General features: G+C 49.2%; 1 protein-coding gene across 2 annotated transcripts in view; it reads left to right on the top strand.

The window, feature by feature from the left end:
- The first annotated feature begins 4,582 nt into the window (after positions 1–4,582).
- Positions 4,583–21,880, top strand: part of WNT5B (Wnt family member 5B) — a 74,304-nt gene continuing 57,006 nt past the window's right edge. The window contains exon 1 of one of the 2 annotated variants that reach the window (XM_065682618.1): positions 4,583–4,663. In XM_065682618.1, the coding sequence (XP_065538690.1) occupies positions 4,658–4,663 (6 nt within the window). In that variant the 5' untranslated portion in view covers positions 4,583–4,657. Of the gene's footprint in view, positions 4,664–19,385; positions 19,402–21,880 lie in introns of those variants that run through there. The other variant, XM_065682612.1, reaches the window with a different exon arrangement.

A 21,880-nucleotide genomic window follows, 5' to 3' on the forward strand; every position in this document is an offset into this window, starting at 1 on the left:
GTCATCTAATTTATTTCCTCTCTCCCCCCTCCTTGTCTCTCCTGGGGATGGCGGCAGTAAGGTTCCCAACAATACGTCTCCCTGTGCCTTGTCCAGTCCTGTCTCCCTGACTCAAGGAGGGGAGCATCCACGTGTCCCTGGGGAGACGATTCCACCGCTTGAAAGACGTCAACATTAGGAAATGTTTCAGAAGTTTAGCCTATATTTCCTTTTGTGGAGTGCCACAAATTCCCAGGTCATGAGCTTTATGCCTCAAGGAAACTGGCTGCTTCCCATGAGGGATGCGGCTGGGAAGAAGGTGGTGGTTTCCTTCGGTGTTTGCAGGGGCAGGTAGAGAACACGGGGGTGGGTCAATGAAGGTTTTCACACCTGCAAGGCAGGTCAGATCAGGTAACGTGTCTGGAACGAGCCCTCCTTTGGCAGGAGCCCAAGGTGGGGTTTGTTTTCCATTTCCAGAGTTTTATTCCGTGAATTCCACCTTGACTCATAAAAATCTCACTGCTGGAAACGTGTCCAGTGCCTCACAACAGATTCGCTCCCTTTGACTTGCTCCTGCTACTGCGACTAATCCCACCACAGGCGTGTGGGGTGAGTGGTAATGAAGGGACAAAATAAAGGTCCATCTCAGTGAAAGAAGCATGGAAAGTATTCCTTGAAATATGTGGCAGAACAGGCACCGTCTCAGCCTCGGCTCTGCCCTGCATGCAGGGAAGACACAGGACCATCTCACTAGGGGGAAGTTTATTGTGCAGGTGCAACTGGGAGGGGAGAAACTTCTCAAGAGATCAGAGCTTATGAGAACCACAGAAATGCGAGACTGGGCCTACATCTACGTTAAGAAGAGTCGGAGCCACGCGAATGACTTTCTAGTGGTAAGGTCCTGAATACGTTCTGCAGGGTCATGCCATTAACTAAGAGGAACGTATGTTCCCTATACCTTTTAAATCACTCTGCTCCTCCTCCAGGGGAGCTGAGTATTTCCATATATTGGACAATCTGAGCTCTTTCCCACCTTTTTCGTGCTCACCAGCAGAAGAGACTGTCCAGATGAGAAAGCTTCCATCACTGTAGTAGAAGACAGAGGAGCATGAGGGCCACTGTGGCCATAGGAATGTTTCAGTGAGAAGTAAAACAGCATGTGGTGTCCAGGTGGCTGCAGTGGCTTAAGCTACTTTTTACAACTCATCAGATACAGCATCTTCCCTGGTGTGCTGTGACTGTCTCCCACTAATATTAGTCACGTCCAAGCCTCTGGTCATGGAGCAAAGTCCACATCCTGCCCAGTTGTAGCTGTGGACACTGCTCACTATTAGATCAGTAAGGCTGAATTATACTGGAACGTCTTCTAAAGAACATCTGGACGACACCTTCAGCAGCTGAGACTAGACAGGAGCCCCTCCTACTGGCAGCTGATACCCCCAATAGTGAGGATCACCCCTGTCATGGTACAAGTGCCCTTTCCTCATCCATCACCTTGTGTAGATGAAGCAATAGCTTCAGTGGGCAAAAACTGAGATATTCGTAGGGAGCTGTTTTGGTGGAGGATAAAGCAAACTTGCAGGGAAAACAAGGAGAAAAAAAGGCACCCAACTTTTTTCCTTCCGCTAGAAAAGCAAAAAAGATATTTCAGCAGAGAGGACAAAGTGAGGTAGAGCAATAAGTGGTCTCCTGTCCTCACCCACCCATGCAAGCACCATGACCAAACCATTCTGTGTTTTTTGACCTCAGTGCTGGCAAGGGTGCCAAGTCTTCCCCCTTGTGTGACATACACCCTCCCAGATGGGCCGTGCACCTCATTACTGCTGGCTGAGGACCTCCTGCCTCTTCTCCAGCCCTTCAAGCAGCCAGCCAGGGGCTCACTCCCACCCAGCCTTCCAGATGTGCACCCCCAGCTGTCCGTCCTGCTCTTCCTGCCCTCCCAGCACCACCACAGGACTGACACACACCTAACGTGCCTCTTGACAGCTCTTCTTGTCCCACCAAAGCAGGAGCGGAAACGGCCAGAAATGATTAAAGCTGCAGGAAGTCTCACCTTCTTCATGGACTATGCTGAAGCCAGTGAGGTCTTTCAATAAGCTGGGATCTTTTCTGAATAACCCACACATTTCATAGCTGGAGGTTTTAGGGGGCATGTGTGTCCACTCCTGCCCATCCACCTCTGCTGTTGGTCTACACTGGCTCTGCCCTCCCCTTCTGCCACCTCTAACCCTGATGTAAGGCACTACCACTTGGGGTGAAGCCATGCCAGCTCCAGCAGGACTCCTGTGAGGACCCCCGGCCTGCTGACCTGCTATGGCCAGCTCTCCCTTGTACCCCCAGAAGTGGGTAAGTATGTTACTCAGCAGGTCAAGCAATTTGTTACCAAGCCTCAGCCCTGTGATGCTCCCCTTCACACCTCCAGGTCCCCAAGAGGGGACCCTGCTGTTTGCTAGGTCCCCAGAGGACCACCCTGGCCCTGCCCTCCACAGCCTTAATGGGCAAGTTAGAAGTCTGCCAGACAAGCAGGGAGCAACAGCCCCTATGGTAAACCGGCTTTACCTCAGAGAGAAAAAGCTGGCACCTAAAATCTCCTGCAGCCAGCTGCAATTTCAGGACTGCCTTTGCCCTCTAATTAGCTGGTATTTGCTGTACCAACTATTATCTTTCTAGTTACATAGTGCTGAGGACAATGGCTCCTTATTTCCTACCACAAACACTGGGTTACTATTTACCTCCAGCTGTACCTCCTCTATCCCCTATTCCCATTAAAAGAAAGCATCATTAATGACTACACTGATGGGAAACACTGGAACAGTTGGTCATAAATTAAGACTCTCAGAGCCTTCAATTATTTGTACCATGTAGCCTGTATTGAAACATTTACCTGCACCTCTAAAAATGCTCACACGAGCATTTCCACTCTGAACCTGAGCAGATGCTCAGGGCTGTTTGAAACGAGCTGCTCGTGCAGGGGTGTCATGGTTCAAGCTGAAACCAGGACATGGGGTGCATGCCTCTAGCTGCACGAAGTCCCAACCTGGTACAAATTCGAGTAATTCCAGGGGGACAAACGCCTCCCTGATGTAAGTCCCTTTGAATCTTCATGTGCCTGAAGCTGTTCATGCATAGGAGCAGCAAGGCACTCACTGCACTGTGTGTGAGGCTCTGCACTCCCGCCACATGGAGATTTTTGGATGCCTGATGCTGTGGGGCCCGGAGACGGGGATCCCGACACAACAAGTGTAAATTCTGGCGTCGCTGGCTACTGCAGAGCTGCCACCGGGCTCGAAGGCCAGGCATGTAAATCCTGCCTCCTCATGCACCGAGATGCCCAATGATCCCCAGGGCTAGGCACTGCTCTCAGTTACAGCACCATAAATTTGCAGTGATCCTGCTAATGCCTGTGCAGCTACTCCCTGCTTCTGCCAGGAAAAGTGAGAACAGGATCTGGCCGTGAATCTGTGAAGTTTTATGGGAAGAGAGGTGGGGGAGAGCCCCCGGTGTGATTCCTGGTGTTGTAGGCAAGGGATGGATGTGCCTGTTGCGAGCCAGCCCCATCAAGAACTCCATGCAAGCTGTGTGCTGCCTTCGCTGCCAAACTTTGCCAGCCTTTTTTAACAGCATCCCAGTACCAGGCTTTGCCTCATTCGCACCTTCCCTGCAACCCAACCCCCCCCCCCCCCCCCCCCCCCCGCCTGCACTGGGAGACAGATGCCAAAAATCCCCTCTGTTCGGATGAAGCAGCTGGTCACCAGGTCGAAAACCCTCCTCTGGGAGCCCACGCCGGAGGGGCTTTGGCTTCCAGCACGCTGCCCCGCAGGCCGGTCCCACATGGGCAGGGAGCACCCACAGCGAGAAGCGCACGCCAAAGTGCGGGGGGCTGGCGGGCGCGGGCGGGCTGGGCACTTACAGACGGAAGGGCCCAGCAAGAGGGCGAGAGCACCGCAGAGGTGCGCTGGAGCGACCCACGGGTGACGGAGGGTCCCTGCGGCGGCCGTGCTGCAGGGCACGGGGAGGACGGGAGGAAGGCGGGCACCGGGCGGCTGCCGGGGCCGGAGGCAGGGTGCCGGGCCGGTCCCCTCTACCGCACGGGGCAGCTGCTTTTCCGCCCTGTCGCCCTCCCGACCAGCCGGGACGGGTCCCCCCGACGGCAGAGGGCCCGCGCCTCTCCCCCGGGCCAGCCCTTGCCCGCCCCATCGCCGGGGCTGCCCCGGTGGCGGAGGCTGCCGCGCCCCCTCCAGCGAGCCCCATCCCGGCGGCAGCGGCGGTGCCCGCGGCGGGGCGGGCGCAGGGCGCGGGGGGCGGGCGCGGGGCGGGGGGAGGCGGGGCGGAGGCGGCCGGAGCCCCCGGGATCCGCCGGCACCTCCCGGGCCCGGCACTCGCTGCCGCCGCCAACTTCGGCCGGGAGTCGCCCTCGGTGCCGCCGTTCCCGGCGCGCAGCGCAGCCACGGCGGCGGGCAGGGCAGCGCCGGCAGCCTCCCCCCGTTCCCCTCTCGCTGCCGGCCAGGGGCTCGGCCCGGCGCGGCGACGGGGCCGCGGCCCCCGGGGCAGGTGCGTCCCCTCGCGGTCTCCGGCCGCCGCGACGCCGCGGAGAGGGGCGCGGAGCCCCGTGCCGGCCGCGGGCGCCCGCTCACCTGCCGCTGCCGCCGCCGCCGCCCGGGGACGCGGCGCCCGGGAGATGCAGGTAGGAGGCGGCCCCCGCCCGCGGCGGCGGGAGAAGGCGGGGGGGCGGGAGGTGTTCCGCCGCGCCGGGCGCTGCGGCTTCCCGGACCCGTCCCGTCCTGGGGCCGGACGCTTCCCCGGGCGGCCCCCGAAGGGGCGGGAGGAGACGCGGGCAGCGCCGGGGGCTGCTGCTTTCTGCCAGCGCAGGAGACGCGAGCGCTTCCAGCCGCCGACCCCCGGCAGCGCGGCCCGGGGGCGCCTCCCGCCCGTTGCAGCCGCCGGTCGGGGCCGCGGGGATGGGGCTGTCCCGGCTGCGCGGAGCACCCGCGGCGGGCGGCCCCGGCCAGGTAGGGGGGACGTCGGGGGCTGAGCCGCGGCCGCCGCAGGGCCGAAGTGCCGGGCGAGCCCCTTGTGACACAGAGCAGCAGAGGGGCGATCGGAGGACGGAGCTGGGGCTGGTTGCGGGTTGGCCCCAAGGTGGCCTTGGCTGTACTGATGTTGTAGGAGAGACTGGCTGTGGCGGAAGAGATGATGCTGGGGTGCGAGGGATGTTCCTCTGGGGTGGCAGACCTTGTGCTGGTAACACAGATGTTCCTCGGGCGTGACAGACTTGATTTTGGCAAAACATGTGTAAGATGGACATGACTCTGAGTGGGGAATGTTACTCTCTGAGAGTCCTTTCCCTGTGTGTGAGAGAGCCCAGGCCTTCAGCCTGTGTGCTCAAGGTGTGACAGCATGTGCCATTACGGGCCATGGCATGTAGTGTGGGAGAAAGCGCTTGTGCATGCAAAAACACAGACGAGTAGCGATGGAGTACTGGGTCTCATGGTACCAGGGCATGAGCATCCCAGTTATGTCTGTAACAAATGCGCTGTTTTATGAAACTTGGTTGTTGGGTTGTTTTTTTTTCCTGGGAATTATGGTGCAATACTTCCCTTAGTGGTATGGGCAAGATGACTTCCCCAAACACGTTTTCGTGTGCTGTGACCACTTTGTTGCCCTGTGTTTTTCATATATTTCGCTTGCCACCAGATGAGCATCCCTGTCACGCTCTCTGTCCAACTTTTACCTGCCTCTCTCCTGCCTGCACTCCAGTGTGTGATCATCACCACCCTTGCTCTGCCGCCTGCACGCACGTCGTCATCCTGTTCATCTTTGGGGTTGTTTTGTTTTGTGACAGAGCTGTGTCTCACACATGTACCAGCATTTACGTTCTTCCTTCATTTTCTTCATGGCCAAACCTTTGGGTACGTGCACGTCACGTTCCTTGTGTTCACCTGCACATTTCTGATATAATCTGCTCTATCACACATCACCTGCAAACACAGACTGTCCTTTGCACTGATGCCTTCTCATCTGCCTATACATGGAAGGCTTTTTCCTGTTGCCCTTTATTTGGGCTTTTGTGTCTGCAGAGCCTCAGGCACACACGTCGGGCACATAAGGTATCTCCTTCCTTTGCACTCATCTTTGTCTGTCCCTTCAGAGACTGTCTGGTACATGTGTATTTCATGCCCCAGCACTCAGACATGAGCCTGTAGTTGCCCTTCCTTCCCACATTTGCCTCTGGGCATCAACACGCTAGCTGAAGCAACCACTTTTTCTGCTGGTGGCCAATTTCACCCGCGAGCGCCTGTCTTCTGTCAGATGCACAGATGCTGCTGTAAAGGCAGAACCAAGTTGGGTGCATGTTCTTCCCAAAAGAGAAAGAAGTGGGCTTTCTTAACACGGGCAGAAGAGACAGACTCCTCTTAAACCTGTGTCCTATGCATAGATACTTGGGTTTATCCAATGTGAAGGTTGAACACTGCAGGAATTCAGGGGGAATTTTTTTGACCCAAGCATCCAGCATATGGGGTAATTTGCCACACGTCAATGAAGGTAGCCCAAGTACTTGGGGTTGTTTTTTTTTTCCTCCACAAATTAGCCAAGGATATCAAGAGAAAAGCATGAAATTGAACTTCCAGCATGGGGTAGGCAGCAGAGCTGGGGAGGTGAGCTCTCCTCATTCCAGCCATGGGTTTCCTCTGCTCCCAGGCTTTGGAGCTCGCTCGTGTTTTTGTGCCCAGGAGTGTCTGTAAGAGATTCTTCCCTTTTGGAAACGAGTCCTCCCTAGCTCCTGTGCCTCCAGTATAAGCACACCCCTCTTCTGGGTAGCTGTATGCAGCCACTTAGGGACTGTGCCCCAGGGACAGTCCTTTCCCCTCTCTCTAGTGCGTGCACAATGAAAATGTCCTTCCATGTGTGACTAACCTCTGCTTAGGGAAAGCTGAAATTGTGGCTGCAGGCTCCCTGAGATGTCCTCTCTCTCGGCCCCTTCCTTCCCAATCTGCTGGAATTCCTTACATCAGTTGGAAAACAAAAATGGAAGTTTTGAAAGAGCTGGGTCTAAAAAGTTGGGTTTTTTTCCCAGGTAATAAGGTATATCCCAATTTTATTTTCTAGACTTATTTTGCAAAGACAAAACCATCCCTTTTTAAAGAAACACTGAAATGCTTGGATAGCGAAGTCTGCAGGAGCTTCGACTTCCAGGAAGAGATCAAATGTTGTGAAATTAAGAAAAAGACTAAATCAGCGCAGTCACCTTTGTTGCTGTTTGTTCCTTTCTGCAGCCCAGTAGGCCTCCCTGTTTCTGGACTGCTTCAGATCTCGAGTCTTTTGTCCTGAAGTTGTTGGGTTTGGGTTTCAAGGCGTGCAGGCAAACCAGCTCTTTTCTGAAGCCTACATGATTGCTCATTTAAATGAATATAAATTGGTTCTGTTCATAAGATCTTTTTTTCCTAATGGCTGATCAAAGCTCGAGTGAAAACCATTTCATCATTTCCAAATTAATTGGACACACACACAATGAGCATTTCAGAGAGACTTTTAAACTCAGTAGTTTTAAAAGAATCAGGATGCGGATAGCCAAGGCATGTTCTCATGGAAGACAGGGCAGTTCATGATTTGCTTTCATTTTTCACATAGAAAGGGACCTTCGCTTGCTGGAAAAAGGCACGCAGGCTTCATTAAAGCTGAAGGCAGTGCAGGGAAGAGTCATGGGAATTTCTCCCGGGCTGGAAAAAATCCTTTTCTAATGGGAGATTTAAGGTATGTGGACCTAAGTAATGTTTCAGAAGGAAAATCAAGAGGTAGCACGGGGTGATACCTGAGCACTTTCAGTGGCACTGGGAGTAGCTGGCATTGGAGAGCTTTCTAATTCAAGAGGAGAACTTAAAGCATGTGGCTGGGAGTTAAGCTCTACGCATTCACGTTAGAAACAGGCAAGGTTTTTAACAGCAGGGTGATTAACCATTGGAACAAACAACCAAAGGCAACATTAGCTTCTCCAGCTCTTAAAATCTTCAAATAAAGACTGAATGTCTTCTTGGAAAAAACACTTTACTGGAGCATGGGTTCTTGGGCTCGCTGCAGAGATAACTGGCTGAGACCATATGGACAGAATTACAGACAAGACCAGACCCTGTGATCCACCATCCCCTTCCAAGCTTTGGCTTAGGCCTTGATAAAGCTTACGCAAGCCTTCCCCAGCTCTGCGTGAGGTGGAGCAACAGGATCACTGCAAGCAGATTGTTGCTTTTGAGCACAGCAGCTTCCACAAAGTAGGGATGCTCTCATGTATCTTGTAATTGCAGGGCCACTCTCCGTGGAAGCCCGTTGTAGATGGCAGGCTGTCCGTATGTGGGGATGCCCCACTTGTCCTTAGGAGCTGTGAAATGGGCAATGATGTTTGATAGGTTGCATCAGAGCTGCATGCAGTGTGGGCAAAGGAGTGCTGTGTGTCCCCTCCAGTCCTCAGGGTTTGGATGACTCAAGCTAGAGTTTGGCTGAGTTTGCAAGACTTTTAACTCCTTGTTCTTGCATTAGGTGTTATGAGCAATCACCAAGCCTCTTCTTGTATCTCTTTTTCCCTCGAAAAGGGAGCTCAGCAGGGCTCTGGCACCCAAATAGCATCACTGAGGTTGTGACCCACATATTTCTGGTTGGGTTTCCCTGGTACCTTTCCTTTGCATGGTCCCTGTGCACCATGTGTACCCAGGCCTGCAGGCTGTGTGTACCCAGGCTGCAGTGTCCTGGATGATTTGTTCAACAGCATTCCCACTTCCTGGGAACACAGCCTGGCAGGGAAGTGCTTGAAGCAAATGGTAGGGGTGAAACATCCAGGCAGCTGGGCACTCCCTCACCTCCTTGCTCCTGATGGCTCTATTCTGGGGTGCCCCAGCCACAGCCCCAGCAGCTTTTTTGGGGGGTCCTCCGCAGGGCCTGGCAGTGGCAGATGGTGAGGGCTGTGTGAATCCCATCTCTTCCCTTTGCTATGTTTACCTGTCTAAATTTAACTCCCCAGCCAGCTTCATCCATCCTAAGCCGACCTGTTCTCTTGTGGCTGAGCTGTGGGTCTGGCTCCTGCTGCAGCGTTTCCTGGCTGCCTCGGGCTGGTGGTTTGCTGCTTGCTCCCTCTCTCCGGCAGACGCTGGCTCTTCCGAGGTCCTGGGCAAGCCAGTTCTCCCTGCTTGTAGGTTTTATTTTTAAAGCTGGTTGCGCAGCCCTCAGGACTGGAGGGTCCCTTGTTCTCTCATCCCTGGTTTCTCTCAGTATTTACTCCACAGTGGGCTTCAGGAAGTCTCCCCTTATCCCACTGCAGCCCGCAGATGTTTTCCTTCTGGCTGTGGTTGCTCCCAGAGACCAGGCGTGCTGAGGAGCTCTCTACACATCTCTAAAGGGATGGTGCCTCTTTCTGTCCCTCTTGGGACCCCAGTGGTGGGGTCTGTAGGTGCTTCCCAATAGAGGCATCTTCCTCATTTCAGTTTGTTCAGAGCTGGGCTTCCCCAAGCTGGCTTTCATCCCAGTTTGTTAGGGAACAGAGTGATGTGCCCCTTGGCTTCAGAGTAGCTGGAGAGAGAGGAAGAAGCAGAGGAGGTGGAGTGCTCCTGTTTCTGTCAGGCTGGACAGTATTCACTTTCTTTAGAGGTTCAAAGTCTGGGACAATAAATGTGGCCCAACCTGACAGTCCTCTTCATCTAAATAAAGCCATCAGGATCAAACCAGTCATGCCCTGCATAACCCTGCAAGAGACCCCTAATTGATCTCTGCTTTTCCAGGCATGCCTGCTTGTCGTGTAACTAATGCTGTGGTCTACCACATGAGAGAGATGGTTTGAATCCTGGCCTCCTCTGTCACTCTTTGAGCTAACCCGGTGGCCTTGTGTTTAATACTCTCATATTCAGAGGAAAGGTAATGAAGGCCAGGGTTTTGAGCAGTGACTAGTGATTTGGGGTATCCGGCTTGAAACACTGTCAAAGGTCTCAATTTTTTGCTGAGGTTCAGCTATTTTTGACACTTGGGCAGGCTTAAGTAGTCTGGACTCGATTACTCCAAATAACTACTCTGTTTTGCAGACCTTCACCTCGGGATCTGGAGCAGAATTAGACAAGACAAAATGAGATCAAATAATGCACGATGTAGGTCTCTAGCAGGGATACTCAAAGGGAGTGAGTCTTCCTAGAGTGGGAATCGCTTCGTGGTCAGAGAGCTCATGGCACTGATGTGTGCAGGGCTGTGAAAAAGAGTTCCTGGTTTAGTTTAATTTGTGGATTTTCATAGCTCATGGGAAAGGTTCAAAGGGTTTTAATCGTTTTTCTCTTAGGGAAAAGAAAAGGAGAACAGTATTGTATCTTCGCATATACTGATACAGATTTATATATACACTTGAAATTCCAATCTTAGTTTATTTGTGGGATTTGGGGAAAATATGTGTTCTTGAACTCGTCCGTCTCAGTTGGAGATGAAGGAGACTAAAGTGGTTGGGTGAGGCACATGTTTTGGGTTGGTTTTTTTCATCATTAAGGGCAGGGGGCTAACAACAGTTATACCAATAGTAGTATTTCAGTGATCTCCCTAAATTTATCTTCTTTTTCCAGTTGTTCTCTGTTCAGCTTCTTGGCTGGTTTGGTTTCATTGTTTCACTGAGTCCTGAAGCATTGTAGCACCTCTATTATGGACAAGCTGGAGTTCTAAAGCAAATTAAATGAGAATCTCCCTTGTTTAGCTGTGAAAACATTCCCAAGCTTTGTTATGCATCAAAGAATGCCGAGAGAAACACATGAGCCCACACATGTCTTCATTAATGCAACATTTTTCAGAAGAAATAATTTTGTGACTGTCAGGTTCATGACTCTCTGAGGTGTTTCTAAGTACTCCAAAGTTGTCTCTAAGCGTAAAAATTCAATACTGTACAAAAGAAAATGAAATTCCTTTTTTCTGCCTCTTTCTACAGATAGCGAAATTCTAGAGGTTTCCTTCATTATATTCAGTGGCCCAGATTCGTTAATAATTGCTGTCAGTATTGGTCCTGGCAGAATGTCAGGGTTTTGTTTAGTAAATATTTTGCCATTATCATTTCTGTGTCACAATCGGGAAGGTTTGAAGTATCCCGTGGCCATTCATCCCTGTCAATTCTGCTTGGCTTTGCATCTTTGAAAACTAACCGGAGCTTCACAGTCTCGTATGGAGATGATGCAGGTATTCAGGGGGTAGCCCCGTTACTCTGCACCCAGTAGCAGAAGATTCTGGTTTTCTTGCTGCAGTGCGTGGTGTATACAAAGCAGATTTCTCACCAACATCTGCAGCCTCGCGGGTGGCTGCAGCTGTAATTCCACCTGCAGAGATTGTGCAGCCTGCCATGTAGGTAGAGTGGAGTGAGTGCTCCTGTGAATTATGACCAGTTACCTGTCCCAGTTTCTTCTCTGGTTTTATAGAAAAAGTTTCCACCTATTCTTAACAACCTGTTCGGGAGTTCTGCCAGAGTACAAAATGAACTTCCATTAATTTTTTATTAATGGCAAGAAGGTTTTCCGCTGGGTAAGCTTGGTAAGTGCAGCACTGCTTATGTTCAGATTTACTGTAGCTGCACATGCTCTTTCAGCATCTCTGCCATTTTCCAAGGAGCCTGCACAATCCTGAAAGGCCTGGGAGATGCTTGTCTTCTCCATAGCATGCTGAGAGGAGCCGAGCGTGGGTCTGTATTTATGCACAATGACTGTTGCACTCCAGTGGCATAGAACCCCATTGCACCTAACAAAACTTTTTGTCCACAAGGCATGTAAAACTTCTGTATCTTCTAAGAAAATGGTGCCATTTAGATCAAACTCACACACCAGGAACAATCTACTCCAGTCAATCTGTCTGAATTTGACTGATTGTGTTAGGTTGTGACTATGGTAAAGCAGTGACGGCACAGCTCAATAGTGCCAGGCTTTTCTGCCTGCATTGTCTGTGACACCTTTCCAAAGACCATGAATGAAGGCAGTAGCAGCAACACCTATGGGTACAGAAATGGCTACATGGGCATCTATGTCATCACAACAGTGTTCACTGGGGTGTTGGGGAGGGTGTGTTTTTATTACATTCTTTTCCCTCCATGAGCTAACAAAACTTTATGGGCAAAACTTCATAGTCCGGCCCAGGCCCTACTTGAAGATGTCAGGTAACGCTTCCAAGTCAAGCAGGAACCAAGCTGCAAGCAATATGAAAAGCAGTTACATTTAGACAGAGTTAGTCTGTGTTAATTAAGCTTAACTTTAGCTTATGGACAAAGCTGAGCTGGAAAATGTATTTTAAATACATTAGAGAGAAGGCTTTATCCGTTTGCTGTCACGTTTGGTAATCCCGTGTGAGATCTGAGTCAGCAAACCTCATGCTTCATGCAGTTGATCCCAAGCTGAGCAGATGGAAGGTGACCATCACAGTGTGCCTCTGAGCCATCAGGGACAGCTTTGGCTGTCACCTGTACCAGTTCCTGCACCTCCCTGAGGCAACACAGGTGATGATCCTCTTATTTCCCAAGTGGTCCAGTAACTCATTCTTCCTCTTGGTGAAAGAAATGGTGATCTTCACAGAGCCCAAGACCTTTGTCCCCAACCAGGGAAGGATGATCCAGCAGGGCTGTGTGCAAGAGGACGAGTATGCTGGGCTGTAGTGTATGCTGGAGCTGGACCAGGGGTGGCGGAGGGTACGGACCTGTGGAAACTGTGGCTCATTCACAGGCATCAGAGGCTGCTCTAGGGTGGGCATAGCTTTCTAAAATCAGCCTGGGATTGAAAGAGCTCAAAAGCAACACCCATTCCCAAGTTACGGGTTGTCACCCAGAAGGTCCGTCAATCTAGCAGGTGCTGGTCCCATGTTGTACGTCACCGAGTTGCTTGAATACGATTCATTCCCTATTCGGGTCTCAGGCAGATGTTGCTACTCTCCTCAGGCACAGCTGTGACTCCACCTAAGTACATTTTACTTTTGCCTTCAGCTCCTCTGCCAGAATGGGCAGGCGCCTTTAGCCTTTAATAGCAATGTCATCACATCAAATTAATCACTTGATTCTGTCACTCTTTCCTTGGTAGGACTTTCAGTGTACCTCAGCATCATGCTGTGTGGATCTTCCAGACCATCTTGATGACTTGTAATCTGCGGTCCTGCATCTGTGACTGATCACCATAAATTGACTTGCTGTGCTGTCTTGTGCTGCACAGACTTGCATGTTCCCGTGTGTCCAAAACAGCAGATGTTAGTGGTATAGTTACCTTTTCAGTCAAAGTTTACAACCCTGCGTTTGCGACATACTGCTTCCTCTCATTGTCCCCTCTGCCACAGAGAGGTTATTTCTGCGCAGGACAGAGGTTGCTGGTGGTCATACATCTGCCTGAAGATGTCTTCAGAAATCTCATGGATTCCCAGAGCTGGAGTTAGGTTTTGTTTGTGTTTTTCTGCAAAGAATTAATATTAAATAAGTAACAAGTGATTAGAGGTAATTTTATGTTTCCACAGGCCCATTTGCCTTTTGCTTTCCAAGGTTTTTCAAGATTACAGACCTCTGGACAGAGGTCTGTAATCACATAAGCTGCGAAAGAGATGCTGCTTTGGAGGGTATCTGGGAGTACCTCAGACCCCACTCTTCATCTCTGTGCAAAGTGGTTTTCTGTTTGTCCACTTCTGTTAAAACCTCTAATTGCTCTGTAATATTTCAGGTTCCTAAACAAGTCTGGGTGCAGATGTGCCAAATTCTTGGGACTTCTATAAGGAATCTCCAGTGTGTCTCGAGACATCCCATTGCAGACTTCTATATGGCTGGAGCACATACGCAATCCTTAAGCAGCAAAACAAGCAACCATGGAGCTGGTAAATAAAAAGGCTTTCACAAGAAAACATGTTTTGGTCCAAATTGAAATTTTCAGAAGAAAAAACATGTTTCTCCATAGTGATGTTTCAAAACCTAATGATTTCTGTTTCCAACTGACATTCAGACTTAAATGTCATTTTAAGTTTAAACCTGAAGCAAGAGTTCAAATTTGAGGTCAACATCCCAAAATCTTTTGTTTTGGATCAAGATTTCATTTTTAGAGAATCATCGAATACCAGGTTGGAAGGAACCTCAAGGACAATCTGGTCCACCCAGTCAGACACTTGTCCTTGTAGAACTTCATGGGGTTCTTGTAAGCCCACTCTTCCAGCCTATCCAGGTCTTTCTGCAGGGTAGCCTCTCCCTGCAGAGGTAGTATCCACTTCCCCACTCAGTTTGGTATCATCAGAGACCTTGGTCAGGGTGCACTTGATCCCATCTTCCAGATCACTCATGAAGATCTTAAACAGTGTTGGGTCCAATATCGATCGCTGGGGGACCTCACTAGTTTGAAAAGTAGCTGTTCACCACCACCTTCTGGGTGCAGCCTGTCAGCCAGTTCCCAACCACTGCACAGACCTCTTGTCTGGACCATAATGCATGTTTTGCTAGGAGGAGGCTGTGGGAAACCGTACGGAAAGCCTTGGAGAAATCCAGATAGACAATGTCCTCTGCTTGCCCCACATCAACTGTGCAACTGGCCTTGTTGTAGAAGGCAATCAGGTTTGTCAGGCACAATTTGCCCTTGGTGAATCTGTGCTGGCTTTTCCCAATCACATGCTTCATTTGACTTGTGATAGCCCCCAGGAAGACTAATTCCGTAACTCTCATGGGGACTGAAGTAAGACTGATGGGCCTGTAATTTCCTGGATCCTCCTTTAAGCCTTGCTTGCAGACAGGGGTGATGTAGCCTTCTTCCAGTCATCTGGGACATCCCCTGTTCTCCATGACTTCTCAGAGATTATAGAGAGCGGTCTCACAAGGACGTCAGCCAGCTCTCCTAACACCCTCAGGTAGATAACGGCAGGGCTTTTGGATCTGGGACAAGCTCCTGTTATAGTTCATGTACCAACTTTTCCTTCACTGATGGTGGGTCTGTGTCTGCGTCAATGTGGATTTTTTTTTCCCCAAGGCCTGGGGCCCAACAGTGCTGGAAGAGACAGAGGAAATGCTGGTAAAACATTTTGAATGTTTTGTGTCTATCAATAATATCTTGGGATTTTTTCCCCCTGCATTTTCAAATCAAAAGCACTTGGAATTGTTCACGGCATGAAATAGTATTATATTTTGACCTTTTATCCTTATTTGAGATGCAGGCAAATGTTGAAATCCCAGCCCTTCTTGGGGAACAGAGATTCCATTCTCTGACCAGATCTACAGAAGTGTATTTCCACTGGTTTTCCTGGCTGGCTGCTTCAATACTTTGTGTGTGATGACTTGTAATTCACTGCAGATTGAATTCGTGGTGTGTCCACACTGCTGGTTTGGAGAGGCTGAGGGCAGTTAATCTTTCTTGCTCTGTGTTGTGCTTTCAAATTAATATCCAGATTTCTTTCCCAAGATACATTTTCCTTTTGAACCGGTGTTTGGTAGTGCACCACGCAGCTGCCTGATACATATTCCATGCACAGATGAGGACTGTGGTGCTCTCTGAGTCCAGCTACGAGCTCTTGTATGAAATCAGGATGTCTTAAAATTTGAGACAGCTCCTTGGTCATCTATTGTTTGCAATTTCACTGCCATATATCTTTCTGCTCAGAAGTTACTTCTTCCCCTTCCCACCATTGTGGGGAACTTTTTCCTGCCAGGCTCTGTGCAGAGTGTCTCTGAAGCAGTTTTATGGTGTTCCCAGAAGCGTGCTTTTGTCAAGCTGTCTCAAAGCATAATCCAGAGGTCTCTGAAGCAAGAAATGTCCTTTTCTGTTTGGCTTTGAGGTGTTATCTCCCCTCTTCCAAAAGGCAGTTGGCTCCATCTACATCCCTAAGCTGTTTTGTTTGGAGCAAAGAGAGCTCAGAAAATCAAGGGAGGCCACACACAAAAACAACTGTGTGTGAAATCAATTAATCTAAACGAGCAGGAGACATATTCTTGAAGGAGAAAAGGCTGGTTCTCACAGAAACCTCCCTTGTGTGCAGCATTGGCGGGACTGTTGCAAACATTACATCACTGCAACAGTGATGAGCTAGGTGAGTATTTTGAACCTTTCAGCTAGTATTGGCCAATATTTAGCGGATGAGTGGTGCTTGATGGCGTTTGGAGAGCCTTCCCCGCTCTTTGTGAGTACTTTAGCACATGATTTTCACAGTGGAAATGCTCACAGGTACAGCGTTAGCATGCTGAAGCAAGTGCTGTCAAAGGGACCCTAATTTTGACATCTTAACTTCACATATTTGCATCATAAATTTGGTTCCAGGAACTGCAGTCACCCAGTCAGGGATAAGAAGCTATGCCTGTCATTCTTGTTTCTTCAGGTCGCAGATGTTGTCAGCAATACATACACAAGCAACCTATGGGACAGGAATTACTTGCAGGACTTTTGATGAACAATTTTTTATCTCAAATTAGAGAGAAATCTTACATTGCTTTTTTAAAAAATCTGGTAAGAAAGAAGGTTTCCTCAAGCTGTATGGTATAGACTATTATTTGTCTCTGTGGTTGCAGGACTGTGAAACAGGACACCGATGTGCAGGGATTTCTAAACCTGGTTAGCTCTTGGATTGTGGTCACACATAGCAGCAGTGCCCAACTGTCCCACAGAAGGAGGGTTATTCATGTCTCAGCACATTATGGTCCTGTGCTTTATGGTGCCCAAGGGTCAGTGATTATGATCACGTCCCAGTTCCTCTCTGCACCTCTTTAAATGATAGTCTTCTCTCTTAGCTGGCTGGCCTGGGGCAGAGATAACACGTGAGGGAGCAAAAAGCAATGCTTGGCCTTTCTTGGCTGAGGGAAGGACATGGAAAGGAGGCCTCAAGAGAGCACTCGTTAGGGAAAAGGAGTGAAAGACTGGGAAATCTAGGAGACAGCTACTCCACTCAACCTCCTAAACTGTCACAGGAGAGGATGAAGCAGTGCAACTCTGGGAAATCAAGTGTCTTTGTGCTTACAGTGTTACTCAGACATTAAAGTCTTTTTACAGCCATGAACCTTCCTTGGCCCTACGCAACCTCCCATTTGGGGATGAGGAAAATAATAAGAGAAATTGCTTTGCTTTGCAGTGAGGTCTCCCTAATGAATCACACTCTGCTTAGCCCAACTCTGAACTGAAAGTTCATCCGATGGAGCAAAAGATTCCCAAAGGCTTGAACTAAAACCAGACGTGGTAAGGAAAGCTGCAGGCTAGTGGTCTTGATAGGGTACTCTTGTTCACACAACTTCCTCATTAGTTTTTTCCTGGATTTCTTGTTTCGTTTCTACTATATAACAGATTATTTTCCTGATTTGAGAAGAAAAGTAAGCCCTTTACAACTAAGACTCAGGTGTATAATTTCTTTAGGCCAGGAGATTATCCAGCATGGAAGCCAAGAAGATGCTCTGTGTTCCTGTGCTGCAGCTGGGAGCCCTTCTGGAGAAGGCAGAGAGCCCTCCCTGTGGCTGTGTGGGTGGAGGAGCATCATCACCACATACCACCTGCTAGTGCCAAAACACAACAGGTTGGTGGATGCTTCTGAGCAGCCGCTGCCTTTTGTCATTCTGATCACCATAATTTGTTTTATTTGCTATATGATCTGATAGAGGCTAAGAAGGAGATCACTTCCCAAGACCCTCAGGACAAACCCTGGGCTTCCTAGTGCTAAGCTCTCCTTCCGACCCTCCAACAGCCATGGGATGACCTCCAGAGACATCTCTCCTTTAAGGTGTCTGCTGAAACGCACCAAGTCTTTTACAAGCTAGTTGGCTATACACTACTGATATTCCTCTTCCTCAGGCACTTTCCTGGATCCCAAAAGCAGCCAGCGTGCTTCTTCAGTCACCTAAATATTGCTATGGAAGTGTCTTATTGTCCCATAGTTTCACATCCGTGAAAGGGGAGTCCCATCACGTTCATATGCCTGTGATGCTTGTGTGGTGCTTACACCATTTTCTCTCACAAGAAGTCTGAGGTGGAAGGGTAGATGCCATTCTCATCCCTACATTCTTGTCTGGCACTGGGGTGGAAATACAGAGAACATCCAACAACACAAATAAATTAAACTGCTAATTTCCAGGACCTAATTACAGCTCTGACCTGAAAATAAAACTCCCTTGTGAAGTTTCCTTCTTTTGGGTTGGGAGTTTTTTGTTTGTTTTGTTTTAAACAAAGCAAGTAAACACGAGCCGTGCTTAATGAATTGGAGACGATGGTTTGCCCAGCTCATTTCCCTGTATTCCTCCCTAGGTTCTACTCGGCCAGTTGTGCCCTGCGCTGCCCTGCGGGAAGGGTGTACAGGCTAAATATATCTGCACTGCCTGTGAAATGCAGTATGGGTTGCTGTGTCATTTGGAGGAGTTTACTTGGAAACTAAGGTGGGAAGCCAGCTTTTATTTTCAGCCGTAGGTCAGTTGCATTGGTCAGTCGTCTCACCCAGAATTTTACTCTCGATCGGGAGCTTGTAAGACAGACATAAAACCTACTCTCTCTATAAAAAGCCAAGCTAACTACAGCGACAACATTGGGGCAACTACATTTTCCTTGTTCAGCCACCACATTTACAGTCCGAGAGCTCTTTCAGACAGATCACCTTAAAAAGAGCAAAAAATATTGTAGCTCAGATATCACAGCTTAATGGGTAGAGGAGCTGGTGTGATGCTGTGTGCTCTAAATATATCAGAGAGAGCTCCAGTGCTGGCAGCACACTGGCAACTAGAGTCCTTGGACGTTTGCTCATGTTGGGACAGAAATGTATACCTCTAAGAAATATGTGGGGAAGAGATGTAACTTGGTGACTAAAGAGGGCTTAGATTTTGCTCTCTTTTGTCCTGTTTTTTGGCTTGTCTTTTCCTGCTGTTTCTGCTGGTGCAGTGGGAGTGATTTCACGGAAAGGGAAGGTATTCCTATAGTATGGAAATGCCAAGGGGGAGATGCAGTGCAAGGAGGCCTGCCTGAGCTCACTTTAGTCTCTGCCGCACACAAGTAACAGCAGCAAGGCAAGTGTAGCTGCACTGGTGACACAAATGTGCTCGGGACTCTCAGGGACTTAGACCAAAGGGTTTCCACCACCCATCTGCCTTTCTCCATGAGCTCACCAGGATTGCCTGTCTGAGCATCTAATGTACGGCGGTTACACATCTGGCTGCTGAATACATTTTTCTCTGTTCTTCCTTATGTCACTGTAAATGAGAGGAGTGCCAGTGTCACTATATGGCTGTCTGACTGAAAAAGATGAGAAAACTCTTCAGTATAAGGTTTTATATTTATCTAGGGGGATAACGATAATGCAAAGTAATTTATGTCTTGTATTTTATAGTGCCTAGCACACTGGGGACTCTTACTGTGGTGCAAGCCACACATTGCAGATTAAAGCTGTACAGCTTTGCCAGCAGAAAGCTCCTGGTGCACTGATTTGCACCAAGGGATCCCAGAGGTCTGGGATGTGCACTTCATGCTGATGGTAATTAAAATCTTCCATATTTCTCTCTGAAGATTCAGTTGTGAGGGTGAGGGCTGGGCACTGGGGTTTCTGGGGCTAACACAAGCTCTGTGACTTCTGGTAAGCCTAAGAGCTTCCTTTCCTTCATGGACTTCACCTGGGAACTGATGGCTGTGAGCCATTTGAACCTGCCCAGGTGTAGTTTATCCTCTCTATAACACAGGAGTGTTGAGAGGGTGGATGGGAATTACTTTTCTTTAGCTTTCCTTGTGGGCTCTGCATCTAGTCCTGCTTTTTTGATTGTCTAGCGCTTCCTAGGAAGGTGGTAGGTAAGTGAGCAATCCTAGCAGATATTGTTGAAGAAGTTTGGTAGCTTTGTATCTCTTTGGCTTCCTTGTACTTTGTTCCTTGGTGCTTTTCATCTGCGAAGTGATCTGTTTCCTCTCTCTTCTGCTCCATCAGTACTCTTGCCTCAGCCCTGATGAGTTGGTACAGCTTCTGTAGCTGGGATTGCCTGGTTTCGTTGATGCGATGGCAGGGCTCAGGGAAGGGTTTTTTTTGGTGGGGATAAGTAGAATTTACAAATAGCTGTCCCACAGCTGTGTGCTCCAGCTGCTGTACCATATGCTGCTACGTAGACTTAATAGCTCTTATTCAACTGTTATGTGAAAAGTAAAGGCTGTTGGCACAATATGTGAGAAAAGATACCTCTATTAGGTGAGGATGCACTGGATGGAAGCATGTGTCTCTGGGCCACCTCAGATTATTAACTAAACCATAATAGCATATAATTAACCATTCAGAAATAAGCATTGCTCCTGTGTGAAGTTTGCTTCCTTCCTTCTTTCCCCCTAAGCTCTTCTCCCTATGCCTGTTATTATGGATCGTCTCCTGGCCAGGCATTTAGCAGTCTCCTACTGGTGGGCAGGTTGCAGCCTGAGTCTCTTCATTTTGAAGAGCATCTCCAGCCCTGCCTTGAATCCAGATGCAGGAGGTGAAATCGACTCAATCAATCACTGTGTCTGCACAGAGGGCAGGTTGTGTGAAACTATGGAGTGATAACACTGCATTCATGAGGCCAGCAAGTGATTTTGCCTTTCATTAAGCTGATGCTCCAGCTGGAGTCTTTAGAATGTCTCAGGGAGTGCTGAGGGGGTTTGGTCTGTGTTTCAGTATGTGGATGTCCCCAGTTCCCATATCCTGGGACTCCAGGGCAAGAAACTACCTTCAAAGGGCAGCTGGTCTTGAGATACTGAGTTCATGAATTTGCAGGTTCCCAGTGTCCTCTACAGAGGGATGCGGGATAGTGCCAGAGGATGTAGTGGGCAGGAAAAATGTGTGCCTATCCACCAATTCTGCTCCCTATTGCAAGTGTGAACGTAAAGCAGTAGGTACATCCTGGCAGCCCCTACTCTTCCTTCTGCTTTTGCATGGGCCTCTCATTTTGGTGCCTTTGAGACAACAGCTGATGTGTTCAGGGCTGCAGTCTGGGGGAGCAGCCTGGCCTTACAGCAACAACTCATTCAGCCGTGCCAGACAGAGTGTTACCGTGAGCTTCCCTGCCACTGGTGGGCATTGACTGCCAGAGGATGAGGAGGGGGAGGTAAGCAGGGAAAAGCAGCCTCAGGACTGGAAAAAGCAGGGAGAGGAAAGGAAATTAAGAAGGAGAAGGCGTGTGGTAACCCAGCTGGGATACAGCACATGAGGAGGGTACAGGTTTGACCATCCATCTCCAGAGTTGACACTGCACAGGTGTGCTACACTGGTGACCCCAGCACAAATGTCAGTGATGGGTAGTAGTGTGTGCAGGAGGAGGTGGGGAAGGAGGGCATGTGGTAGCATAGAATACTAACCCCACTGCTGTGAACGTTTCTGTGTTGGCAACAGTCTCCTGTTCTGTATTTTCCCATGCTTGCTTACATGAGGACTGTCATCTCCCAGGCAAAACCTGTGTGTTGCTCATATTCAGCGTAGGGAAGCCACAGAAAAACCCCATAGCTGCAGAAAACAAAACAGGAGATAACTTTATTATTATTTTTCCTCAGTCATTGCTGAGCCTATGTTCTGGGGGAAAAAAAGAAAAGAAAGAAATAGGATTCGTGTCGTGGGAGAAACAGTCTTTCTCATGAGATAGAAAACTTTGTGTCTGACCAGTGGCACTGATGCTAATCCTGCCCAGGTTTTACTGTGCAGTACGTAATGTAAAACACGTGATAATTCCTTCTGAAGCTGCAGTAGAAATGTTTCATTTCCTAAACAAGCGTGCTGTGTTCCTTCGCCCTCTTAAGCTGCTGCTGCTCCAGTAGCCCTACCTTAACAGCCCGTCTGGTTTGCTGGGTGGTTTGGAACCTTTTGATGGAAGGCGCTATTTAATTATCAGCGGTGTTATGTTCCCGGGGCTCGCTACATGAAAGCGAAATACCGGCAGTCTGTAATTAATCTAAGCTAATGTTCCACTGTTTACACTCCATCTCCCAAACCAGACAGATGTAAGAAGACA

The sequence above is a fragment of the Lathamus discolor genome, chromosome 1 (genome assembly GCF_037157495.1).
Source record: "Lathamus discolor isolate bLatDis1 chromosome 1, bLatDis1.hap1, whole genome shotgun sequence".
Taxonomy (NCBI): Eukaryota; Metazoa; Chordata; class Aves; order Psittaciformes; family Psittacidae; genus Lathamus; species Lathamus discolor.